The sequence below is a fragment of the Eleutherodactylus coqui genome, chromosome 6, assembly GCF_035609145.1.
Source record: "Eleutherodactylus coqui strain aEleCoq1 chromosome 6, aEleCoq1.hap1, whole genome shotgun sequence".
NCBI classification, from domain to species: domain Eukaryota; kingdom Metazoa; phylum Chordata; class Amphibia; order Anura; family Eleutherodactylidae; genus Eleutherodactylus; species Eleutherodactylus coqui.
Window position 1 is genome coordinate 205,219,127 of NC_089842.1, and position 20,461 is coordinate 205,239,587.

Genomic DNA, 20,461 nt, shown 5'->3' on the forward strand with positions numbered 1-20,461 from the left:
TGTTGCGCTAATAACCTCTCTGCAGGGACGTTCAGCTACGGATTCCGCAGCCAGATAGAACATGCTGCGATTTTTCTTCCACTGTGTGAACGAAAAAGTGAAAATGCATGCCTTTCAATGCCCGCGTTTTACCACGGATCGTCCGCACGGATAGCGATTGCAGAATCCGCAATCCTAATCCGGTGGTAGGAGCCAAGGCTGATGTGGCCCTTGGCTTCACCATCACTCCTCATGCTCAGTCTATAGAACTCATCACCTATGGGATCACAGCCGGAGCAGCAGCCAGACTCCGCCCCTACACGTGACTCGTCACATGACCGTGACGTTAAACAGGTCCTCCAGCATCTTCGCCGACCTTTGGTCCGTGGCTGGCACCGCTATTCGGGGCCGGGCTCGCAATACGGCAGTGACGTGACGCCGGTAATCTCTCAGCTGCAGGAAGAAGCTGGTAAATAATAGCACTTCTGACTCCGTAGGATGGGGAATAAATAAGGTGCTGCACTTCCACATGTCCGCTGCAGGGGGCGTGCCTCCGCTGTGCTGGGCACGTTGTAGTGCTACCTGTAGGTCAGGGGTCAGAGTCCTCCGGCCACAGGGTGGCAGGCTGTAATGCTGCACTGCACAGTTAGGGCTCGGTCACAGAACAGCAGCCGGGTGTGACCTGCAGTTTTTCAATGGTTTTGTTCACATTAGCTTATTTTGTCATGTTGATTGCGTCATATTGGTGACGCGGTCTGTTTTGGCGCGTATTACACGGTGTACTTGTGCACCATTTTAATGACTCTGGGCTCTGTTTTTTTTGTATACGTCCAGAAATCATGGGCATAAGCGATTTTTGGTCGGACAAATCCGTTATGTATTTGCGCAACCGAAATAAACTTATGCCCATGTGAACCTGACCGTTAGTGACCCTAGAGTGGCCCCAGTAGTAATGGTCCCCCTGCAGTGGGCCTAGTAGTAATAGTGCCGTCCAATGTGGCCCCCGTACTAAAAGTGCCCCAATAATAATAGTGCTCCCTGTTGTAGGCCTAGTAATATTCGTGCCCTCCATAGTGATCCCCATAGTTACACTAGTAATAGTGGTTTCAGTAGTAATAGTGACCCCAGTATCAAGTGCCTCGCCGTAGGGACCCCAGTATCAAGTGCCTCGCCGTAGGGACCCCAGTATCAAGTGCCTCGCCGTAGGGACCCCAGTATCAAGTGCCTCGCCGTAGGGACCCCAGTATCAAGTGCCTCGCCGTAGGGACCCCAGTATCAAGTGCCTCGCCGTAGGGACCCCAGTATCAAGTGCCTCGCCGTAGGGACCCCAGTATTAATAGTGCCTCGCCGTAGCGCCCCCAGTATTAATAGTGCCTCGCCGTAGCGCCCCCAGTATTAATAGTGCCTCGCCGTAGCGACCGCAGTATTAATAGTGCCTCGCCGTAGCGACCGCAGTATTAATAGTGCCTCGCCGTAGCGACCGCAGTATTAATAGTGCCTCGCCGTAGCGACCGCAGTATTAATAGTGCCTCGCCGTAGCGACCGCAGTATTAATAGTGCCTCGCCGTAGCGACCGCAGTATTAATAGTGCCTCGCCGTAGCGACCGCAGTATTAATAGTGCCTCGCCGTAGCGACCGCAGTATTAATAGTGCCTCGCCGTAGCGACCGCAGTATTAATAGTGCCTCGCCGTAGCGACCGCAGTATTAATAGTGCCTCGCCGTAGCGACCGCAGTATTAATAGTGCCTCGCCGTAGCGACCGCAGTATTAATAGTGCCTCGCCGTAGCGACCGCAGTATTAATAGTGCCTCCCCGTAGCGACCCCAGTATTAATAGTGCCTCCCCGTAGTGACCCTAGTATTAATAGTGATTCAGTAGTAAAATGCCCCCATAGTAGGACTAGTAGTAATAGTGACCCCAGTAATAATTAGTAGTAACAGTGACCCCAGTAATAATAGTGCCCTCCATAGTGGGCCCAGTAGTAATAGTGACCCCAGTACACAACGTCATGGTGTAAATTGCAAAAACGCTCTGCTGTAGGTCATGTGACCAGCGTTGGAATCTAGGAAATGGAGCAAAATGGAAGATTGGGATACATGAAGGAATTGGTGGCAGCAGGGAGTAAGTTACTTTTGGCTAAAGTCTTTTTTTTTTTTTTTAATGCTAAAACCCCTTTCAGGACGTGATGTGAGCCAGCTGTGGTACCACGCCAAAACTCATGCCGCTTTTCCTGTGCGGCATAAAATACCCGTCAGACAGCAGCACTGTGTGACTGTCGCCTTTAAAACATCATTAAACTTTAACAAAACTTTTTACGTGTCATGGTAACCTGAGAAGCTTTCATCTGTGGGGTCCCAGAGCTGAGACCCTCACTAGTCCGTAAACTGAAGAAGTGCGGATTTTGACTCAAAATCAGCTGCATTTGCGCAGCTGACTTCAGCAGATAGAGCACTCGCCTCACTCACTTCACAATGCTTGTCCTGTCAGCGCCCCCGGCAGCCTCCAGCGAGCGCCGAGCCTCTGGTCAGGTGATGCAGAAATGATCGCTCTGTCACCTGAGTGGTCTGCCTGCAGCAAGATTACACGCAGCCATTCATACCTCGTGCCTTGTGAAGTCCCTCAGGGCTGCAATGCATGTTTGACTATTAAGCCGTGCCTGTGGCAGAGCTTAAAAAGAATGCCTGCAGAAACACAATATAGATTGTATAAGCAATCAAACGAATGATGGTTCAAGTCCTCTATGCGGACTGAAAATAAAATGATAAAGTGAAAATAAAGATGTTTAATTATTAGCTTTTATTTTTTGCAAAACTTAAATTAAAAAAATTCAAACAAAAAAATAACCATACTTGATATCAACATGTTCGTAAAACGCCATCTATTAAAATAATGCATTAGATTTTTTTTCTGCATGGTGAACGTTGTAAGGGGAAAAAAAACTACCCTACACCAGAATTGTGCTTTTGTACCCTGTCTCCAAGAAAAAAAGTGTTTAAAAAGTCATATGTACCCAGAAGTGGTACCAGTAGAAACTACAAGTTGTCCTGCAAAAAAAGCCTTCACACAGGAAAAAAATTACACTGGTCAGAAGGCGGGGCAGAACGGAATTTAATTTTTTTTAAATTAAAGTAGTCCAGCAAAAAAAAGCTATAGATATTTGGTATTGCCCTAATCGTACCGACCCACGGAATAAAGTGAACATGACGTTGTGTACGCCGGAAAAGCAAATTCACCATAAATACAACTGCATTTTTTTCCATTTCACTTTCAAAATCCTTTCAGCCCTTTATATGTTACAATAAATAGTATCTTTATTATATACAAGTCGTCTCCCCAAAAGCACCTCCTACGGCTGTGTTGAGGGAAAATCAAGAATTTAGAAAAATTGGAGGAGCAACCCTAAATGAGAAACCGATCAGCTGATTGTGCGCCTGCTGACAGCGCCACAATTAAACAGGGATCGGAGCGGAAGCAACGGATGTCCATGCGTCAACCTCTGTAGTGTTTTGCCCCTGTAACTGCAGGTATGGCTGTCCTTGAAATCAACGCGAGCCATGCCTGCAGTTACAGGGGCCAGTGGTGTAATTGTGGCGCTGTCAGCGGGCGCATAATCGCCTGTTTGGTCAGGGTCCAGTTTTTCACACGGGTGTAGCATTTTTCGGTCAGCTGTGTCACGGCCACAGCACGACCGAAAATGGCATGAATGGGTGCGCAAATCTGCAGTTTGTGCGCCTGTTCAGATGGCCTGGCGCATATACATCGAGCCCGGATTGCTGTCCGGGCAGACAGTTTAGCTGTCTCGCCCCCTCCCATTGCTGACAGCCGATAAGGAGCGGAGAGGGAGCGAGACAGTGTGGGAGCTTAGCAAATAGCTCCTGCCCCTACCATTGCAAACAGCTGGCAAGGGGCAGAGCGGTGAAGGGGGTGGGAGTTTAGCAGTCACGCTGCTTAGCTCCCTTCTCTGGTAGCTCACATAGGAGTCTATGGCAGTGGCTGACCTATTCCAGCCAGGAAATTAGTTCCTGAACTATCTTTCCTGGCTGATGTAAAAGCGCCCAATTGGAATTCACTCCGTATGCGCCATCTTGGCCGGGCGCTTTTACGCCGCGGGAATACACCCATATGAACTGATAGATTGTAAACCAATGCATCAGATGGGCAGCGTATAATGGCCAGGCGTGAAAGTGCAGCCGATATACGCTTGTGTGAATGAAGCCTAAAAGGTATATGGGCCAAGTGAGCGTACCTGTCCCGGATACATGCTGCCTATGAACTTTGGTGACAGGTTCCGTTTAACCCCTTAAGGACACGGTCTATTTTGGGCATACAGCGTTAATCATCCAGCGTAAATGACCTTATCCTTTTTTTCTCAGTGAGGATACGGTACGGTAATACCAATATTATTGTTTGTTTGTTTTGTTTTTTAGTTTTCATTTTTCACTTTTGCACAATAAAAATTCTTTTTTTTTTAGAAAAAATTTTTTTTCTACATCGTTGCATTCAAAGTCCCATAGCTTTTTTTAATTTTTCCACGGACGGAGCTCTATGACACCTTGTTTTTTTGTGTGATGAGCTGTTTTTATTGGTACCATTCTGGGGTGCATATAGCCTTTTTGGTCACTTTTATTGCATTTGTTTGGAAGGCAAAATTTTGTCTTTGTTTTTCAGGTTTTTGTTTTTTTTTTTAGTTTTGCTAGTGCAGAATAAATAGTGTGTTCAATTTATTGTACAGGTTGTTACGAATACGATGATCCAAATATGTTGGATTTTTGTAAAAAAAAATTTTTATACAAATAGGGCAAAGTGTGCGAAATTTATTTTCTTACTTTATTTTTTTTTTTAAAGCGATTAAAATATATCAGGATACAAAATACAGCAACAAAGCAATTCATTCTAATTGCAATTCCTTTTTTTCCCAGGAAGGAGTCATGTCGAAATTTCTCCTTTCCTATCAAGTTGGTTTGGGCCTGGTAGCCGGAGTGGCGGCTGGGGTAGTCGTTTATATGGTGCATCGGCAGCGTCATCAGAATCCTAATAAAAAAGCAAGAAAGCAAAATGGATATTCTGTCCAAGTAACCACAGATCGTACTTCATTGCCAAGTTATTCACAAGGTTTGTCATATTCTGTAACGTCACATGTTTCTAAGCATGCAATGCCCAAGGTTGTGCAAAAATAATACAGTGTTGTCTTTTATTTTAGCCTTGTCGGCCAACACAGATATTGTAGCCGCATCACGTACTGAGCAGCTAGAGTTGTTGAACCGCCTGGACTATGTCATTAGCAGCATCGCCGAGTTACGGCAAGAGATTGAGTCATTACGGAACGTTCTGCACGGCCTAGCTGAAGATATAGTTGGAGAATTCCGGTGGGTAAATGTGAGCAAGGTGACTTCAAACTGTCACTTCTACCCTGAGGGCCCATGAGCTACATTGGACACATATATCTGAGATTTATGGCATAGCCAGTGTATAGATCATAGATGCCTGTGATGGGAGTAAATCCTTTACCCCCTTTTAAGGAGTGGCCCATTTTAGGCCTTTAGGACCAAGCAATTTATTTTCTCTCAACCCGTTCCAGGAGCCATCACTTTTATTATTTGTAGGATGCTATTGGATCCATTTTGGGTGACATACATTTTTATAAATAAAATTAATTGCCAGTGGGAAAATATAGCAAATCGGCGATTGTTAAAGTTTTTTTTTTTGCAGTTCTTTTTTTTTTCCCCATCATTCGCGGTTCAGTTTAAATATGTTCTTAAAGGGCATTACTATTGATGACCTATCCTCGGAAGCTTACAGCTCTGTTCCCGTTGCAGCAACTGGGGACCAGTGGATGTGTAAGGGCACACAAGGCAACTGGGCTCAGGATGCCCTCGACAGACCACCAGTAGAGAGGATTGTCTGATCGTCCAACAAGCACCAGCAGCTCCAATTGTTCAGTTGTCCACCATGTAGAGACAGGTGGTGCCTTTGTTACAGGCCCATGTGTCTGTTGGAACCATTTCCAGGCACTTGGCTGAAGGATATTTGGTCTCCCTGCGCCCATTACATGTATGGCCTTTGACACCCACCATCGCCTCTGTTTGCAGTGGGGTCATTAACGATTAAATTCATTGGAAGCTGTGCCTGTAATTACCAACCCAGTCTGTTGCAATGAGGAAGAAGCAGTCAGCTCCCCGTAGCATCTGCACTAGCTGCTGACCCAAGATCAGCTAATTACCTGGGGTCTCAAGTGACAAACCCCCGACGATAAAGTTGATGACCTATATGACCTGTGCTGCTTTTTGTTCCTTAATTTAATTAACCTTATTGATCCTAATTTTCCATTTTTCCTCTAGTTTCACTGGGGGACATAAATCTACGGCACTAGGCAATGAAATTAAATTGTATTATTTTGCCAGGTCACATTTGGAAGAGAACCAAAGGGCCAGCCGACGGCGTAGGTACCTGCCCCACCGAGAGAGGACTGACTCTACAGGCTCCAGCTCTATTTACTTTACCACTAGTTCTGGGGCCGCACAGACTGATGTGGAGAGTGAAGGGGGGTAAGTAGTATAAGAAGATGCCATGTTCTTACTTTTCTACTTTGCAACTTACCTTATATGTTGAGCTAAAGAGAAATGTCACGGACTTTACTCTCACGGGGATGCTGTTTCTTTTATGCATGGGGTGTGAGCTTGGCACTGCTGAGAGGTGAAGAAGAAAGCTGGAAGTTTTTTAATGTTCTACTGATGTAAATCTGCTATTCTGCCATGAATTTTGAAGTGGAAAAATCCAACGTGGATTTTTCCATGTGAACATAACCTTGGGGTACGTTTACACGGCAGAATTCAATGTGGATTTTGCATTGCATGTTTCACCTCTAAAACCACATCAGAAGTCTGTGTCTAAGGCCTGTGTCACACGAGCATATGCCTATTTACACATGCATTTGCACTGCGTTTTTGCTGAAAGGGCGTTGCACATTTACAGGTTATGGAAAAGAAGCATAGAGAAGACGAAAAATAAGAAAGGAAAGAAAAAACCAAAGGGGCGTAGGGGCTTAATAAATGCATGTGTATATTAGATGGGAAAGGGCTGATATGGGTGGATGTGTTTTGCATATTTTAAGAAACGTATTGGGGATCTTACGGAGGGTACTGCTCACTGCCGTGTTCTCACTCTAATAAATTTAAGAATTCTGGGGTTTCCTGAAAGGCGGTCCATGCCAACCATGAGCTCACGTTGGTGATTAGGTTGGCAGAACTTTCGGCCACCGTCTCCTCCATGTGTATTATATGGTTCAGCTCTTGGAGGGTGATTGTGGAGTGTGCTGCTGTGAGGAAGTGTTGCTATAGGCCCTTTTTTATCTTGGTGAAGGGACCTGGGATAATGGAGAGTAGTGCTAGGTGGGGGGAAGCCTCTACTGATGTATATGTGGTTTGCTCATATAACTGGAAAATGGAATTCCAGAAGGTTTTGAATAGTCTGGCATTCCCACCAGATGTTCCGAGCCCAGATCCGCAGCGCCAGCAGGAGTCTGATAAAGACCGATTAATGCAATGGATGAGGTCTGACCACCTAGTGAGCAGCTAGACATCTCCCTCTCCCAGCATTCGGTTAAGAATATCCTGCAGTAATCTGCATCAGGAGAATGTTCTAGATCCATTGGGGTTGGGGGGATTGTACCTGATAGGCCCTAAAGTTGGCCTTTAGAAAGGAGGACAGCTGGAGGTATTCCAATCACTTTATTTTATGTCTGGGTCATATAGCTTGAAGGGCATGGAACGAGGGTGCAGAGGCGCTGTTTATATGAAACCACTGCGTGTCCTGAGAAGGCCAATTAGTTTAATGAGTTCAATATGTGTTCTTTCCCTGCGCCAATGTACAGGCATGTAGAGCATACTGTGAATTTTTTGGTGTGACTGAAATGCCCACCTAAAATACGTGCATGTGAACACACCCATAGAAGTCAATGGGTTCTAAGCCACATCTTTTCTTCTGACAATCCACACATGGATTTGGCCTTTAGGAATTAGCAAAATCAGTGTGCAGGATTTCCAAAGCAAATTCTGTGCGGATCCGCATTCAAAAGAGACATCACTAATTTAAGTTTTTTCGCCGATTGTGGTATTTAAATCTTTATTAGAAAATCTGTGCTGTGAAGACAGCGCCACGGAATCCCATTCAGTTTAATACTATGAGGATTTTGGGGTGGAATCTCTGCCAGAATCCACTATGTGAACATTCCCCCAGGCTGCCTTCACACAGGCGTCAAAATCACGCAGGATTTGTGCATTGCGGGGTTTTGATCGTTAGTTGTTCCGTGTAAATGCATGCAGAAAACTGAACAACTTACCGTTCAGTGGGAACAGCAGTCATTCGGTACTTAAATGCCGTCTGCTTACAGTGAATAGAGGCGGGTGGGGAAAGAATGGAGGGAGAGCACTCCCCATCCACCCCGCCTCCATGCCGCCAGTGCTTTCAGCGATGCCAGCGATACTTGCTCCTTTGTAGCATCACTGGGCTGCACTGTTGGGCATCGTTTGCCCCACAGCTAATCCCATGTAAAAAGGGCCTTTACAATCACACAGAGAAAGTATCATTTTTGACAATTAGTGTATATTCTGGCTTCTATGGACGATAAAACTTAAAAGAAGAACAGTTTTACATCTGTCCGTCCAGTATTCTGAGTTTCTGCAGTTTCCCACTAGCATCTCTCTAGCATATGGCATCCGCCATACTTCCAGGAGTGCGTATTGCTTTTTTTCATTACTAAAGAAGCTGTTACTTTGGGGACAGTTCTTAATTTTTTTTCTAAAAAAGGCCGCCTGCACACGGACGGAAATCCCGCGGCGGGATTTCCCACGGGATTTCCGCCACTGAAAGCCTGCATAGGAGTGCATTACAATACGCACTCCTATGCAGACGGCCGCGGTTTGGTCGCGGGGCAAACAAACTGCCGCATGTCCTATTTTTGTGCGGGGCTCGCAGAGCCTCGCACAGAAACGTCACTCACCCAGCCGCCGGCTCCGGTCTGCGCATGCACCGGCTGCCCGTCAGCCGGCACATAAAAGAGCCGGGGCCGCCGGGCGCGGGTGAGTACGCACTTGTCTCTGCAGGCGCTCAGGTCGGGTCCCGCGGTGAGAATTCTCGCTGCCGGATCTGACCCGCCCGTCTGCAGGCGGCCTAAAAGAGCTCTCTGAAAATATTATGCTTTCTATTTATTAATGTGCCATTCCCTACAGTGCGTTTACACACACACATTTCTCTTCCAGTATAACGAAGTATAATGCCCCCTGAGGCCGATTGCAGTATTGAAATTAAAATAATCGTTCCTGATGGTTTAATTTTGTTATATTAGTGGGGCAGCTTACAGTAAATGACTTGCTAGTAAATGCTGTCCTGCCATTACCACTACAGTTAAAGAGTATTTGCATCGATGCAACCAGAATCCCACATGTCTACAGTAAGGGTTGAATTAAAGGGGTTGTCTCAACAAGACAACCCAATTTCAGGTAAGGCTGCTGCACTTTGCACCTGATTTCCCCTGGGTTCAGCCTCTCAAACCCCTTGCAGATGTTGTATTGTCAGGTGAGTTTGTCACAATGTAGAGTTGTAGTAGTGGTTAGCTGGTCCGGTAATATATGGATAGAGCAAGAAACACTGCGTGTTAGGAGAACCCCCACCCCCCCACCCCCCTCATGGTGGCAACATAGTAACATATGTTATGTTAGGCTGTTAAAGGACAATGTCCATCTAGTTCAGCCTGTCTCCATTCCCCCTTGTCGATTCAGAGGATGGTAAAAAACCTCAATAAGGCAGAAGCCAATTTACCCCATTTTGGGGGGAAAAAAATTCCTTCCCAACTCCATAGTGGCAGTCCACAAAAATTTCCCTGTGAAAGTATTTGGCCATTTTGTTGCATTAGAGCCTGCATGTAGCTTTTCCCATGAGGTCCAAAAATGACAGTTTTAGTGCTCATAGCCACGACAGTCAATGGACTTTCATTGATCCATGCACATGTGCGTGTAGACGCTGTGTATCGATACGTACGAGAAATAGATCGCAGCGTGCTCTATTTCTCTTGATGAGCCCTATACTTGTGTATTGCCTGTGTATGAAACGCCGTCCATACGCAATACTTTGTGTTTTTATACGTAACTCCGCTATGAAACAAAGCGGGAAAGTTTGGGGGGAAAAAAGTCAGCTGTTGCAACGTAAACGTAAATCTGCTACTAGCTCTGTCTGTACTGACTGCGGGCCTGGGGAACAGCTGATCGGAAGGGATCCCAATTACTAGCCCTCTGCCGATTACAAATTAACTATTGCTGACCTGTATTCAGGACAAGTCAGGTCCTGGAAAACTTCTTTAATTCCCTCTTTGTAAGATGTAATGGAGCTCCGTGGGATGTTCAAAGTTTGGGATATTTTTATATAACTCAACTGTGATTTACACCTCTCCATAACTTTAGTCTCCGACTTGTTTGGAGGACTCCTTGGTCTTCATGTTGCTCGCTCTGTGGTGTTACAGACTCTGGTGGGGAGGGGGGCTTTTCAGAACAAGTGCATTTAATGACCTCATGTGACCCTTTCATTGCACAAACGGGAACCTTGGTCAACTTCTGAAGTTAATTGATTGTACCAGACCTTATTTCAGGGTTACATAGCAAAAGGGGTGAATACATAGACACTAGAGATGAGCGAACGTACTCGGTAAGGGTGATTTCGCAATCGAGCACCACGATTTTCGAGTACTTCACTACTCGGGTGAAAAGTACTCGGGTGCGCTGTGGGTGAGCGGGGGGTTGCAGAGGGGAGTGGGGGGGAGAGGGAGAGAGGGCTCCCCCCTGTTCCCCGCTGCTACCCCCCACTCCCCTCTGCAACCCCCCCCCCCCCCCCCCACAGCGCCCCCAAGTACTTTTCACCCGAGTAGTGAAGTACTCGAAAATCGCGGTGCTCGATTGCAAAATCGCCCTTACCGAGTACGTTCGCTCATCTCTAATAGACACTTAAAACGTTACAGTTTATTTATTTTTAAGCAAAATGTTTTTGTTTTGTTTTTTCATTCCACTGCAACGATTTACACTATATTGTTAGGTCTATTACCTAAAATCTTAAAATCCATTTTCATTCTATGTTGTAATGCAAAACTAAACTAGAAAACAACACCAGGGTGTGAATACTTTTGCAAACCACCGTAAATCTTATTCATTTATATGGATAAAGGCTGCTGCTGTAACGTAAGGAGGCCTACAATGTTTGCGGACATTTGTTATGAGTTAGACAGGGAGCAGATTAGGGTCCTTGGGGAAAAGTCCTACAGAACAGTCACTGAAGTTTAAAACCACATCCGAATTCTCTCTAGTGTCTCGGTCTGTCCGCAGCACCTCTGCTCCACTTCTGCAGCTGTAGGATATTTTTATGCAACTGCTAGATCTCTGGTCAATATGAAGACCTAATGTAGCCTTTAAGGGGAGGTTAACTATTAAAAAGGGTTTCTGGGTATTTTAGCGACCATATAAAAATGAAGATTATTACGGATTGGCTGCTTGTTGTGCGGTCAGCTTTCACAGAGGAAAGGTAAAAGAACCGGAGGAAAATAATAGAGGTTTGAGATAATTACAACGATGGAACCCTAAGCAAATATCTTGGCTCCAAAGCAAACCAGTGTGAATGTTTTCTTTGGCCGACGCTACGGCAGCGAGGTTAATACTTCTCTTTGCTTGTTTTATATGATGATCCTTAAGGTCCATTTGGACAGTTTCATTTTTCAACTTTTTAGCAAAACCAAAATCCCAGAGCACGCATAGTTTGTAGTTTCCAAATCCGAACTTGAGCATAACATATATAAAAGAAACAGCCGTTCAGCGTTGTATTGGCCAAACTGACAGTTTCAAGTCCGCTATTGTAACCGGACCTTTCACAAATGCTTTTAGTGAGCACAGCTTTTATAGTTAAATGAAGGTGCAAGAAGGGTTAATCCGGTGGTGAAGGAGTTAACCCCTCTGCACCTGTTGTCCACGTTAGCCTTCAGCAGGTTTCTTGCTTCTCCATGCTTCTTTTTGGAGCGGCGTCCTCGGATATCCTTGCACCGTGTTTGCAAGCACGGTCCGGCTGGATAACTGAGTATAAACGTAAAAATAAAAGCTATCCCGCGCCTTGGCAGAAAACCAATCTTTTTTTATTCTTATTAAAACAACGCGTTTCAACACGGCATGTGTCTTTCAAGTTTATACCATAAACTTTATAAATAAGTTTATACCATAAGTTTATAAACTTGAAAAAGACACATGCCGTGTTGAAACGCGTTGTTTTAATAAGAATAAAAAAAGATTGGTTTTCTGCTAAGGCGCGGGATAGCTTTTATTTTTACTTTTATACTACTACTAGCTTATATACCCGGCTTCGCCCGAGTTAATTTGGTACTGGTGTTTATCTGGTGTTCACACGGAAATCTTATGAAGTCGTGGTTACTTTAGAGATACCGGAAAAACATATGTTCACCATTTTGCATAGTTCTCTGTGTTACCCAGAAAACACCACGTGGAGGTAACCATGCGACGTTTCCTTTATATAAAATGACATCAGGAAGTGAGAGAATTAGATTCCATACGTAAAATGTGGACGCTAATTCTTTTGCACTTAGAATTGAACAATCGAGGTGGGACCCATTAGCTTTTCCTATTTATGACATAATCAATGCTCGTGCCAAATTTCATGTTTCTATGACACCGGAAAGTGAGAAAATTACATTCCGTACGTAAAATTTGGACGCTAATTCTTTTGCGCTAGAATTGAATATTCGAGTTGGGACCCATTAACTTTTCCTATTTATGACATAATCAATGCTCGTGCCAAATTTCACGTTTCTATGACACCGGAAAGTGAAGAAATTACATTCCGTACGTAAAATTTGGACGCTAATTCTTTTGCGCATAGAATTGAATAATCGAGTTGGGACCCATTAGTTTTTCCTATTTATGACATAATCAATGCTCGTGCCAAATTTCATGTTTCTATGACATTGGGAAGTGAGAGATTTAGATTATGTACGTAAAATTTCGACGCCAATTCTTTTGCGCATAGAATTGAATAATCGAGTTGGGACCCATTAACTTTTCCTATTTATGACATAATCAATGCTCGTGCCAAATTTCACGTTTCTATGACACCGGAAAGTGAAGAAATTACATTCCGTACGTAAAATTTGGACGCTAATTCTTTTGCGCATAGAATTGAATAATCGAGTTGGGACCCATTAGCTTTTCCTATTTATGACATAATCAATGCTCATGCCAAATTTCATGTTTCTATGACATTGGGAAGTGAGAGATTTAGATTACGTACTTTAAATTTCGACGCCAATTATTTTGCGCTAGAATTGAATAATCGAGTTGGGACCCAATTTCTTTTCCTATTTTGGAGATAATCTATGCTTCTGCCAAATTTCATGTTTCTACGACATCGGGAAGTTGGAGAACTTTTGGGGAGTCAGTCAGTGAGTGAGTCAGTGAGAGCTTTCAGCTTTATATAGATAGATTATTATGCAATACTTAGGCCCAATGTCAACGGGCAGATCTGATTTGCGGATTTTCACAAATCAAGATGCCCATAGGGATACGTGGGCTTCCACAAATAAAATAAGGCATGCAGATTTGATTTGCAGACCTTTTGGTCCAGAAAAAAAATCGCAGCATGCTCCATTTCAGTGCGGATCGCACACAGACTGCTTAAATTGTAGTCAATGGAAGCCGTCCGACCCGCGACCTGTCCGCAATTGAATCACAGCCCAATATCACTCTCACCCGTGTGAAATTAGCCTAAAGTGCTAAAATAATAATACAGAAGGCATAGTATTCACCTAAGCAAGGGGTAGCAAGAGTGCTGAGGTTCCACGGCACTGGAGAAGAGAGCTGGGTTGGCAAGTGGAAGGGAACATTTTTGGAGCCTTTTTAACTTGTAAAGGGTTATTGTCAATACATGAACACTGTTAAAAAACCGTATGTTCCAAACCACACACAGAAACAAACACTATTTAACTGGACTCTTTCTAGTGGTTTTGTTTAGTTTACATTAAAAAAAAAAAACAAAAACAAATAAAATCTATAGCTGCTTTTTCCAGAAACAGCATAACTTTTATTTCTGCATTGGGTCTGATATTACAGCTCGGCTCCATTCAAGGAACTTTCAGATGTGTCTCTATTTCTGGAGGAAAGCCATGATGCTTTTTAATGCCATGCAAATCATTTAAAGCCTAAGGCTAGATTCACAGATACGCTTTTTGTGGGACGTTTCGATGCAGTTTTTCCGGTCAAAGCCAGAAGAAAATTCAAATAGAGGGAAAGACTGACTCTTCTCTGGTCCTTGTGTATTCCATCCTGCATTTTGTCTTCTCAAAAATTGCATTTGTAATTCTGACCTAAAAATGAAAATTAGAAAAAAACTCCTAAAAGTAACACTTCTTTTTTTTTTTGTCAACTTGGAATTTTACGTCTCAAGTAAATTTTGTTCCAGCTTAACCCTCTAAGGATCAAGTGCAGTAAATTTACGGCGCATGGCCCTGGGCTTTAATCCCGTCCGATAGCAAAAATACAGCACGGGATTAAAGCCTCTGCTACTGCACTTGTAGGTCAGGTCCTCTGCTGTCACACACAGCCGAGGCCCCGGAGGAGAAGACAGAAGTGGTTTGTAACTGTTTCTGCAGTCTCCTTTGCAGTCTCCATGGCGCTCAGTGAACGTTATGTAGTGCAGTAAGAAAGCAGAAGTTTTACTTTTGCTATTCGACCTGATGATCACGTGACCGCCGTGTGTTCCCTGTCACAACAGAGCTGCAGGGCCCGGGATACCCAGATCAGCTCTATTAGTGACTAATGTCACTACAGGGGGATGGGTTTTCCTTGTAACTGGGCCTCATATGGATGCTGCTAAGCTGCAGTGGAAAAGTGTGAATTAAAAAAAACAACTATGTGAATGAGGTCTTGTATAACGTCATGGGTGACATAAAATGTTTAAAAAAAATTGTTACAAAAATAACAAATTACAGAATAAAATAAAAATATATACTCAAAAAAAGAAAATGACCCAAAGCCGACACCAACAAAAACCGTCACCATATGCGCCCTGTAATCCAAAACTATACAAATTTTATATCTCAAATGAGGAACCCGTTCCTGGACTCTTTTTTTTTTTTTTTATATTTATCTATCAACGTAGTTGTCTGAAGCCTTGTTTTTTGTGGGACAAGTTTCAGTGATGCTATTTATTGTACCATATAATGTACTGAAAAACTTTAAAAAATTGGAGTGAAGTAGAAAAACAAAAACCAATGCCTCTGGCACAAAATCCTGGACAAAATGGTGCAGCGCATTATGCTACTTTTTGTCCTGAAAAATGCCAGACAGCATGATGAAAACCCAATGGACCTCATTATAGTCAATGGAGTCCCTCGGTCACTGTGCCTGGTGCTCATGTGCTGGAACCAGCACTTCAGTTATTTTCAATGTTCGGCTCTCTACCAAAATGGTGCAGGTGTGAACCAAGCCTAAAAGAGCACCAGTATACCTTTTCTTTCTCAGATAAGGCAAATGCAGGCACAGCAATTCCTGAATATATGCTGATTTTACAGAATTATATGGGACAATTCTGATATTGGTACTTATTAGGGAATTGCTGTGCATGCATTTCCTTTTATGTAACAGAATGGCCTAAGGGACATCAAAATGATATACACATGAAACACGGGGGCGCACTTTCCCAGTTAGCACAGCCACCCCTCCATGTACTGCATAGCAACTCCCTCCCTGGCGCAAGCGCTGCCTTGTGCAGAGAGTGCAGTGGTCAGGGGTACAATTCACACAAAAGAGAGTGCAGTCTGATCTCACTGTAGACACACTCCGGCTTGTCTCCTCCACTGTTTAGATAAGGAGCGCGCACACACACTATACTATAACGCAGTCCTACACTACACAGCTGCAGTCCTACACTACACAGCTGCAGTCCTACACTACACAGCTGCAGCCCACATGTCCATCTACACAGGGGAGGGAGCAGGGCCTTTGATGCTAAGCCTATCACTACCATGGTTTTCACTCCACTTACTGGACACAAATTAGCTGTAGCCCATCTTTTCTGTACACTTTGCAGCTCTGCCTACTTGAGCAGTCCTGCCGCTTGCACCTTCGTCCTGGAGTGTCCTGTCCCACACATGATGAGCAGATGTTGCCGTGGAGCACTTAAAAAAAAATGTTTCATTCAATTAATCGCCCAGTTCCATTGCCTATATAAACATTTTTTGTTTTTTACAGACAGATTTTTTTTTTGTTTTTTTACGACTTTGCAGGACCAGGGCATGTTTATTTTTCTGTCAACAGAGCTATGTGAGGGCTTGTTGTTTTTTTGTTTTTTTTTGCAGAATAACATGTAGTTTTTATTGGTATAATTAAAGTACCGTATTTTCTCGTCCGTATCATTGGGGGACACAGCCAGACCATGGGATATAGCCACTGCCACTAGGAGGCGACACTAAGCACAAGTGTTAGCTCCTCCCACCAGGCTGTATTCCCCCTGCAGGCACTCAGCTAATCAGTCTTTAGCTTAGTGTCTGCAGGAGGCAGACATGTTTAGTATTAGGTCTGGAGAAAGACTTCACTTGCGGAAATCCAGGGAGTCGGGGGCTTTTCCCCTGGCTTACCTGTCCTCCCGGGGAAGGGCGCAAAAGGTGGTGTCTCCACCACACTACTGCGCCCAACCCAAAGAAGAAAAGGTGGCATGACCCTGCCCTTGTGCATTGGAGTCGTTGGCCCGCCAGTGATAGGGTCCCCCCCCCCCCCCCTCTGGAGCAGCTCCCCTCCTGGTGACGGCAAGCGCGGAGCACAGACAGAGAGAGGGAGGACGAGAGCGAGGATTCCCTCACATGGTCTGTGGAGAACAGCTGCCGCAATCAGAAGGAGTCAGGTACCCCCCTGTTATCCTGCCTTGTGCCCCACCCCTGTCTGGGATGGCAGGGCACGGCGGCAGCAAGTTGGGCACAGCTGAGTAGTAAAGGTGGCACGACCCTGCCCTTGTGCATTGGAGTCGTTGACCCGCCAGCGATAGGGTTCCCCCCTTTTTTGGAGCAGCTCCCCTCCTGTTGACGGCAAGCACGGGGGGGGGGGGGGGGGGGGACACTGCTGGAGCACAGACAGAGGGAGAGGAAGGAAGCTTGGATTCCCACCGACTCTGTGAGGACGACTGTCAGGACAGGTACCCCTTGGATGGTTCCCAGCCCACTCTCTTGGGACAGGAGGTTGTATGGGCTCCCTGGGGGAGCGACAGCAGACATAGTCCCCAGGCTTGAGGAAACTGCTGAAGACACAAGGGGGTGCTACCTGTGGCAGCGGCGCGAGCCGACAGCGGAGAGGCTTGCAGCTTGCTGGAACTCTGCTTGAAATGGCCACGCCCGCCTGCGTCACGAGGCCCCACGCCCACTGGCCCCGTTAGGCCACGCCCACTGGCGGCGCTAGGCCACGCCCTCTCCGTGGCTCGGGAGACCCAAAGAGGAACGGCTCCCTATACGGAGGAGGCCGCTCTCGTCCGGGACTGCTCCTACCTGCTTGCAAGGTGGAGGAGTGCTGGCAGCATGCTGCTCATGAGCGCTAAGGAGAAACCCTTTGATACATCCCAGGAGCTCCAGCTAGGACAGGACAGTCGGGTACAGGGTAAGACCTGGTGGCAGCTCTCCCCTGTACTATATCTCCCCCGCCCTCCCCCCCCACCCCCCCCCCCCCTGCAGTTACCAGCTTGTAGTAGGGGATGTGCCGTTTTTCTCTGTGCATAACGCCATGTCCAACCCCCAGGCCAGAGGGTTCCGGTAAGGCTATAGGAAGGACAGAATGCTATGTTTGCGCTTTAGGCAATGCAAGCTCCAGTGAGGTCAGGCGGAACCGGTGTACAGATTGTATCCTGGCTCTGCAGGCCCCACGAACATCTGTGCCCCCTGCTGCCCCTGTCGGGAGACGATGTATCCTGGCGATTGGGGGTTACCGGACGTCTTCCAGGTGATCTGTCAGAAATGGGGCACCCCGGACGTAGACTTGATGTTCGTCCGTTCGTGGCCTAGTCTCAGGACCCACAGGCGGCAGCAGCAGACGCACTAACCATTCCATGGGGAGGCTTCAGACTTCCTTACATTTTTTTCCCCCTCTCCTCTCATCTCAAGGGTGTTGGGGAAAATCAAGAGGGAAGGGTGGCCAGTAACACTGATAGCACCAGACTGGCCGAGAAGGAGCTGGTATGCAAACATCGTGGAACTTCTGCCCGACGTACCGTGGCAGCTGCCGGAGCGGGAAGATCTACTGTCCCAAGGACCCCTCTTCCACCCAGATTCTAGGTCGCTACGTTTGATGGCTATTGAGACCGAAATATTGAAAAGACAAGGGTTCACGGAGGGGGTAGTTCAAACGATGATACAAGCCAGGAAACCGGCTTCATCTAGAATTTACTATAGTGTCTGGAAACGGTTTTTTGGCTGGTGTGAGGATCAGCACATCCAGCCCATGCAATTTTCACTGGCAAATATCTAGGCATTCTTGCAGACAGGTCTTGAGGCAGGGCTGAAACTGGGCTCGTTAAGAGACCAGGTCTCGGATCTTGCAGTACTCTTTCAGAGGCCAATTGCGAGTAGGCTGGCGGTGCGGACGTTCCTCCAGGGGGTCGCCCATGCTTCACCGCCGTTCAGGCCGCCCACTCAGACGGGGGACCTCAATCTGGTGTTGGAGGCTATGCTAGTTCACCTATTCGAACCACTAAGAGAAGTCCCCCTGCGACTTCTATCTTGGAAGGTGGTGTTCTTAGTCGCAATCACTTCAATTCAAAGAGTTTCCGAATTGGCTGCCCTATCAGTAGAACTGCCCTATATGACTTTTCATCAGGATAAGGTGATGCTAAGGCCGGTCCCAGATTTTCTCCCGAAGGTGGTCTCGCCGCTTCATATTAATGAGGACATTATTTTACCATCCTTTGTCCAACACCGGTACATGCGAAGGAGAGAGCACTGCACCGCTTGGACCTAGTAAGGGCGTTAAAGATATATGTAAAGAGAACCAGAGAGTTCGGCGAACGGAGACACTTTTCGTGATTCCGGAGGGGCCCCGCAAAGGATCGGTCTCTGGTAACGGAGGCACACCGCACCTCAGGGCGCTCGCCGCCATTTTGGATTACGGCCCACTCCACGCGGGCGGTGGGGGCCTGTTGGGCAGTTCGCCACGGGGCCTCAGCATTACAGGTATACAAGGCAGCCACTTGGACTTCCTTAAATACATTTTCAAAATTCTATAAGGTCCATACGTCGGCATCATCAGACGCCGCTATCGGCAGGAAGATTTTGCAGGCGGCGGTCCTTTGATCGCTCTGGACCACTCTTGTAAATAGCCCACCCCATTCTCTTTCGGGACTGCTTTTGGACGTCCCATGGTCTGGCTGTGGCCCCCAATGATACGGACGTGAAACGGATATTTTTGGTATAACTTACCGTAAAATCTGTTTCTCGTCACGTTCATTGATGGACACAGCACCCACCCCTTTCTTTAAAGAGCAGTTACTGGAACTTTCTGTTCTTCAGTCACAGATGGCATAAGATTAGTCCAGAACATTATATGTTTGGTGTGTAAAAATATATAATAATGATAAAATGCATTGTTTTGTGGTCGTACTCCCACTGGCTGCTCCTACTGCTTGCATACAGACTGATTAGCTGAGTGCCTACAGGGGGGATATAGCCAGGGGGAGGAGCTAACACTTGTGCTTAGTGTTGCCTCCTAGTGGCAGCGGCTATATCCCATGGTCTGGCTGTGTCCCCCAATGAACGTGACGAGAGAGAGATTTTATGGTAAGTTATACCAAAAATATCAGTTTTTCTTGTATAAGACGCACCTCCTACTTTCCCACCCAAGATTAAGAAAAAAAGATTTTAAACAGAACAGTACCATGTACTGTTTTATATGTTTAAATCCCGCTATAGGTTCCTGTTATACCCACCGGACCGTCTTCTCCGTGCTGCCCGACAGGTCTCTGTAGCTCTTTACAGCACCCCCGCTGCCTCGCGAGAGGTTGCTGTTTACAGGTTGCTATGGGGAACAAGCGCAGGAGACAGAAGACCGGCCGGGCAGCGCTGAGAGGAGATGGCTGGTGAGTAGACTGTGTTGTATGTGCTGTGTGTGTAATGTATATGTGTGTGTTGTGTGTATGTGTGAGGGTGCAGGCATACCTGCTTCTCCGGTTCGCTGCCCTACTTCCCAGCGCTGTTGCTCTGCCTCCCGGCTCCTGTAGTGTAACGTGAGCGGTACCTTGCAGACGACATTCATGTAAGTGTTTTCAACGAAAACTTGCATCCCGTGTATAAGAAGCAGTATGATTTTTGAGCAAAATATTTTCCAAAAAAGCGCGTCTTATACACGGAAAAATACGGTATGTAATACAGGTAAATGCAGTCACTCTTTAGTGCAAGTTTCACCTTGGGATGACT

The 20,461-nt window shown here is 46.0% G+C and overlaps 1 protein-coding gene and 1 long non-coding RNA gene across 3 annotated transcripts in view; one reads left to right on the plus strand and one right to left on the minus strand.

Moving 5' to 3' along the window:
- Positions 1-318: 318 nt before the first annotated feature.
- RMDN3 (regulator of microtubule dynamics 3) overlaps positions 319-20,461 on the plus strand; it is a 42,769-nt gene continuing 22,626 nt past the window's right edge. Inside the window, exons 1-4 of one of the 2 annotated variants that reach the window (XM_066608651.1) lie at positions 319-448; positions 4,899-5,091; positions 5,180-5,345; positions 6,381-6,524. In XM_066608651.1, coding sequence (XP_066464748.1) covers positions 4,908-5,091; positions 5,180-5,345; positions 6,381-6,524 — 494 coding nt within the window. In that variant the 5' untranslated portion in view covers positions 319-448; positions 4,899-4,907. The remainder of the gene's footprint in view (positions 449-4,898; positions 5,092-5,179; positions 5,346-6,380; positions 6,525-20,461) is intronic. The other variant, XM_066608652.1, reaches the window with a different exon arrangement.
- LOC136633144 (uncharacterized) lies at positions 4,802-20,039 on the minus strand. Its single transcript, XR_010793235.1, has 3 exons — positions 19,975-20,039; positions 16,060-16,192; positions 4,802-5,010 (listed from the first exon to the last, which is right to left on the minus strand). It is a non-coding gene; the product is annotated as an uncharacterized lncRNA (long non-coding RNA).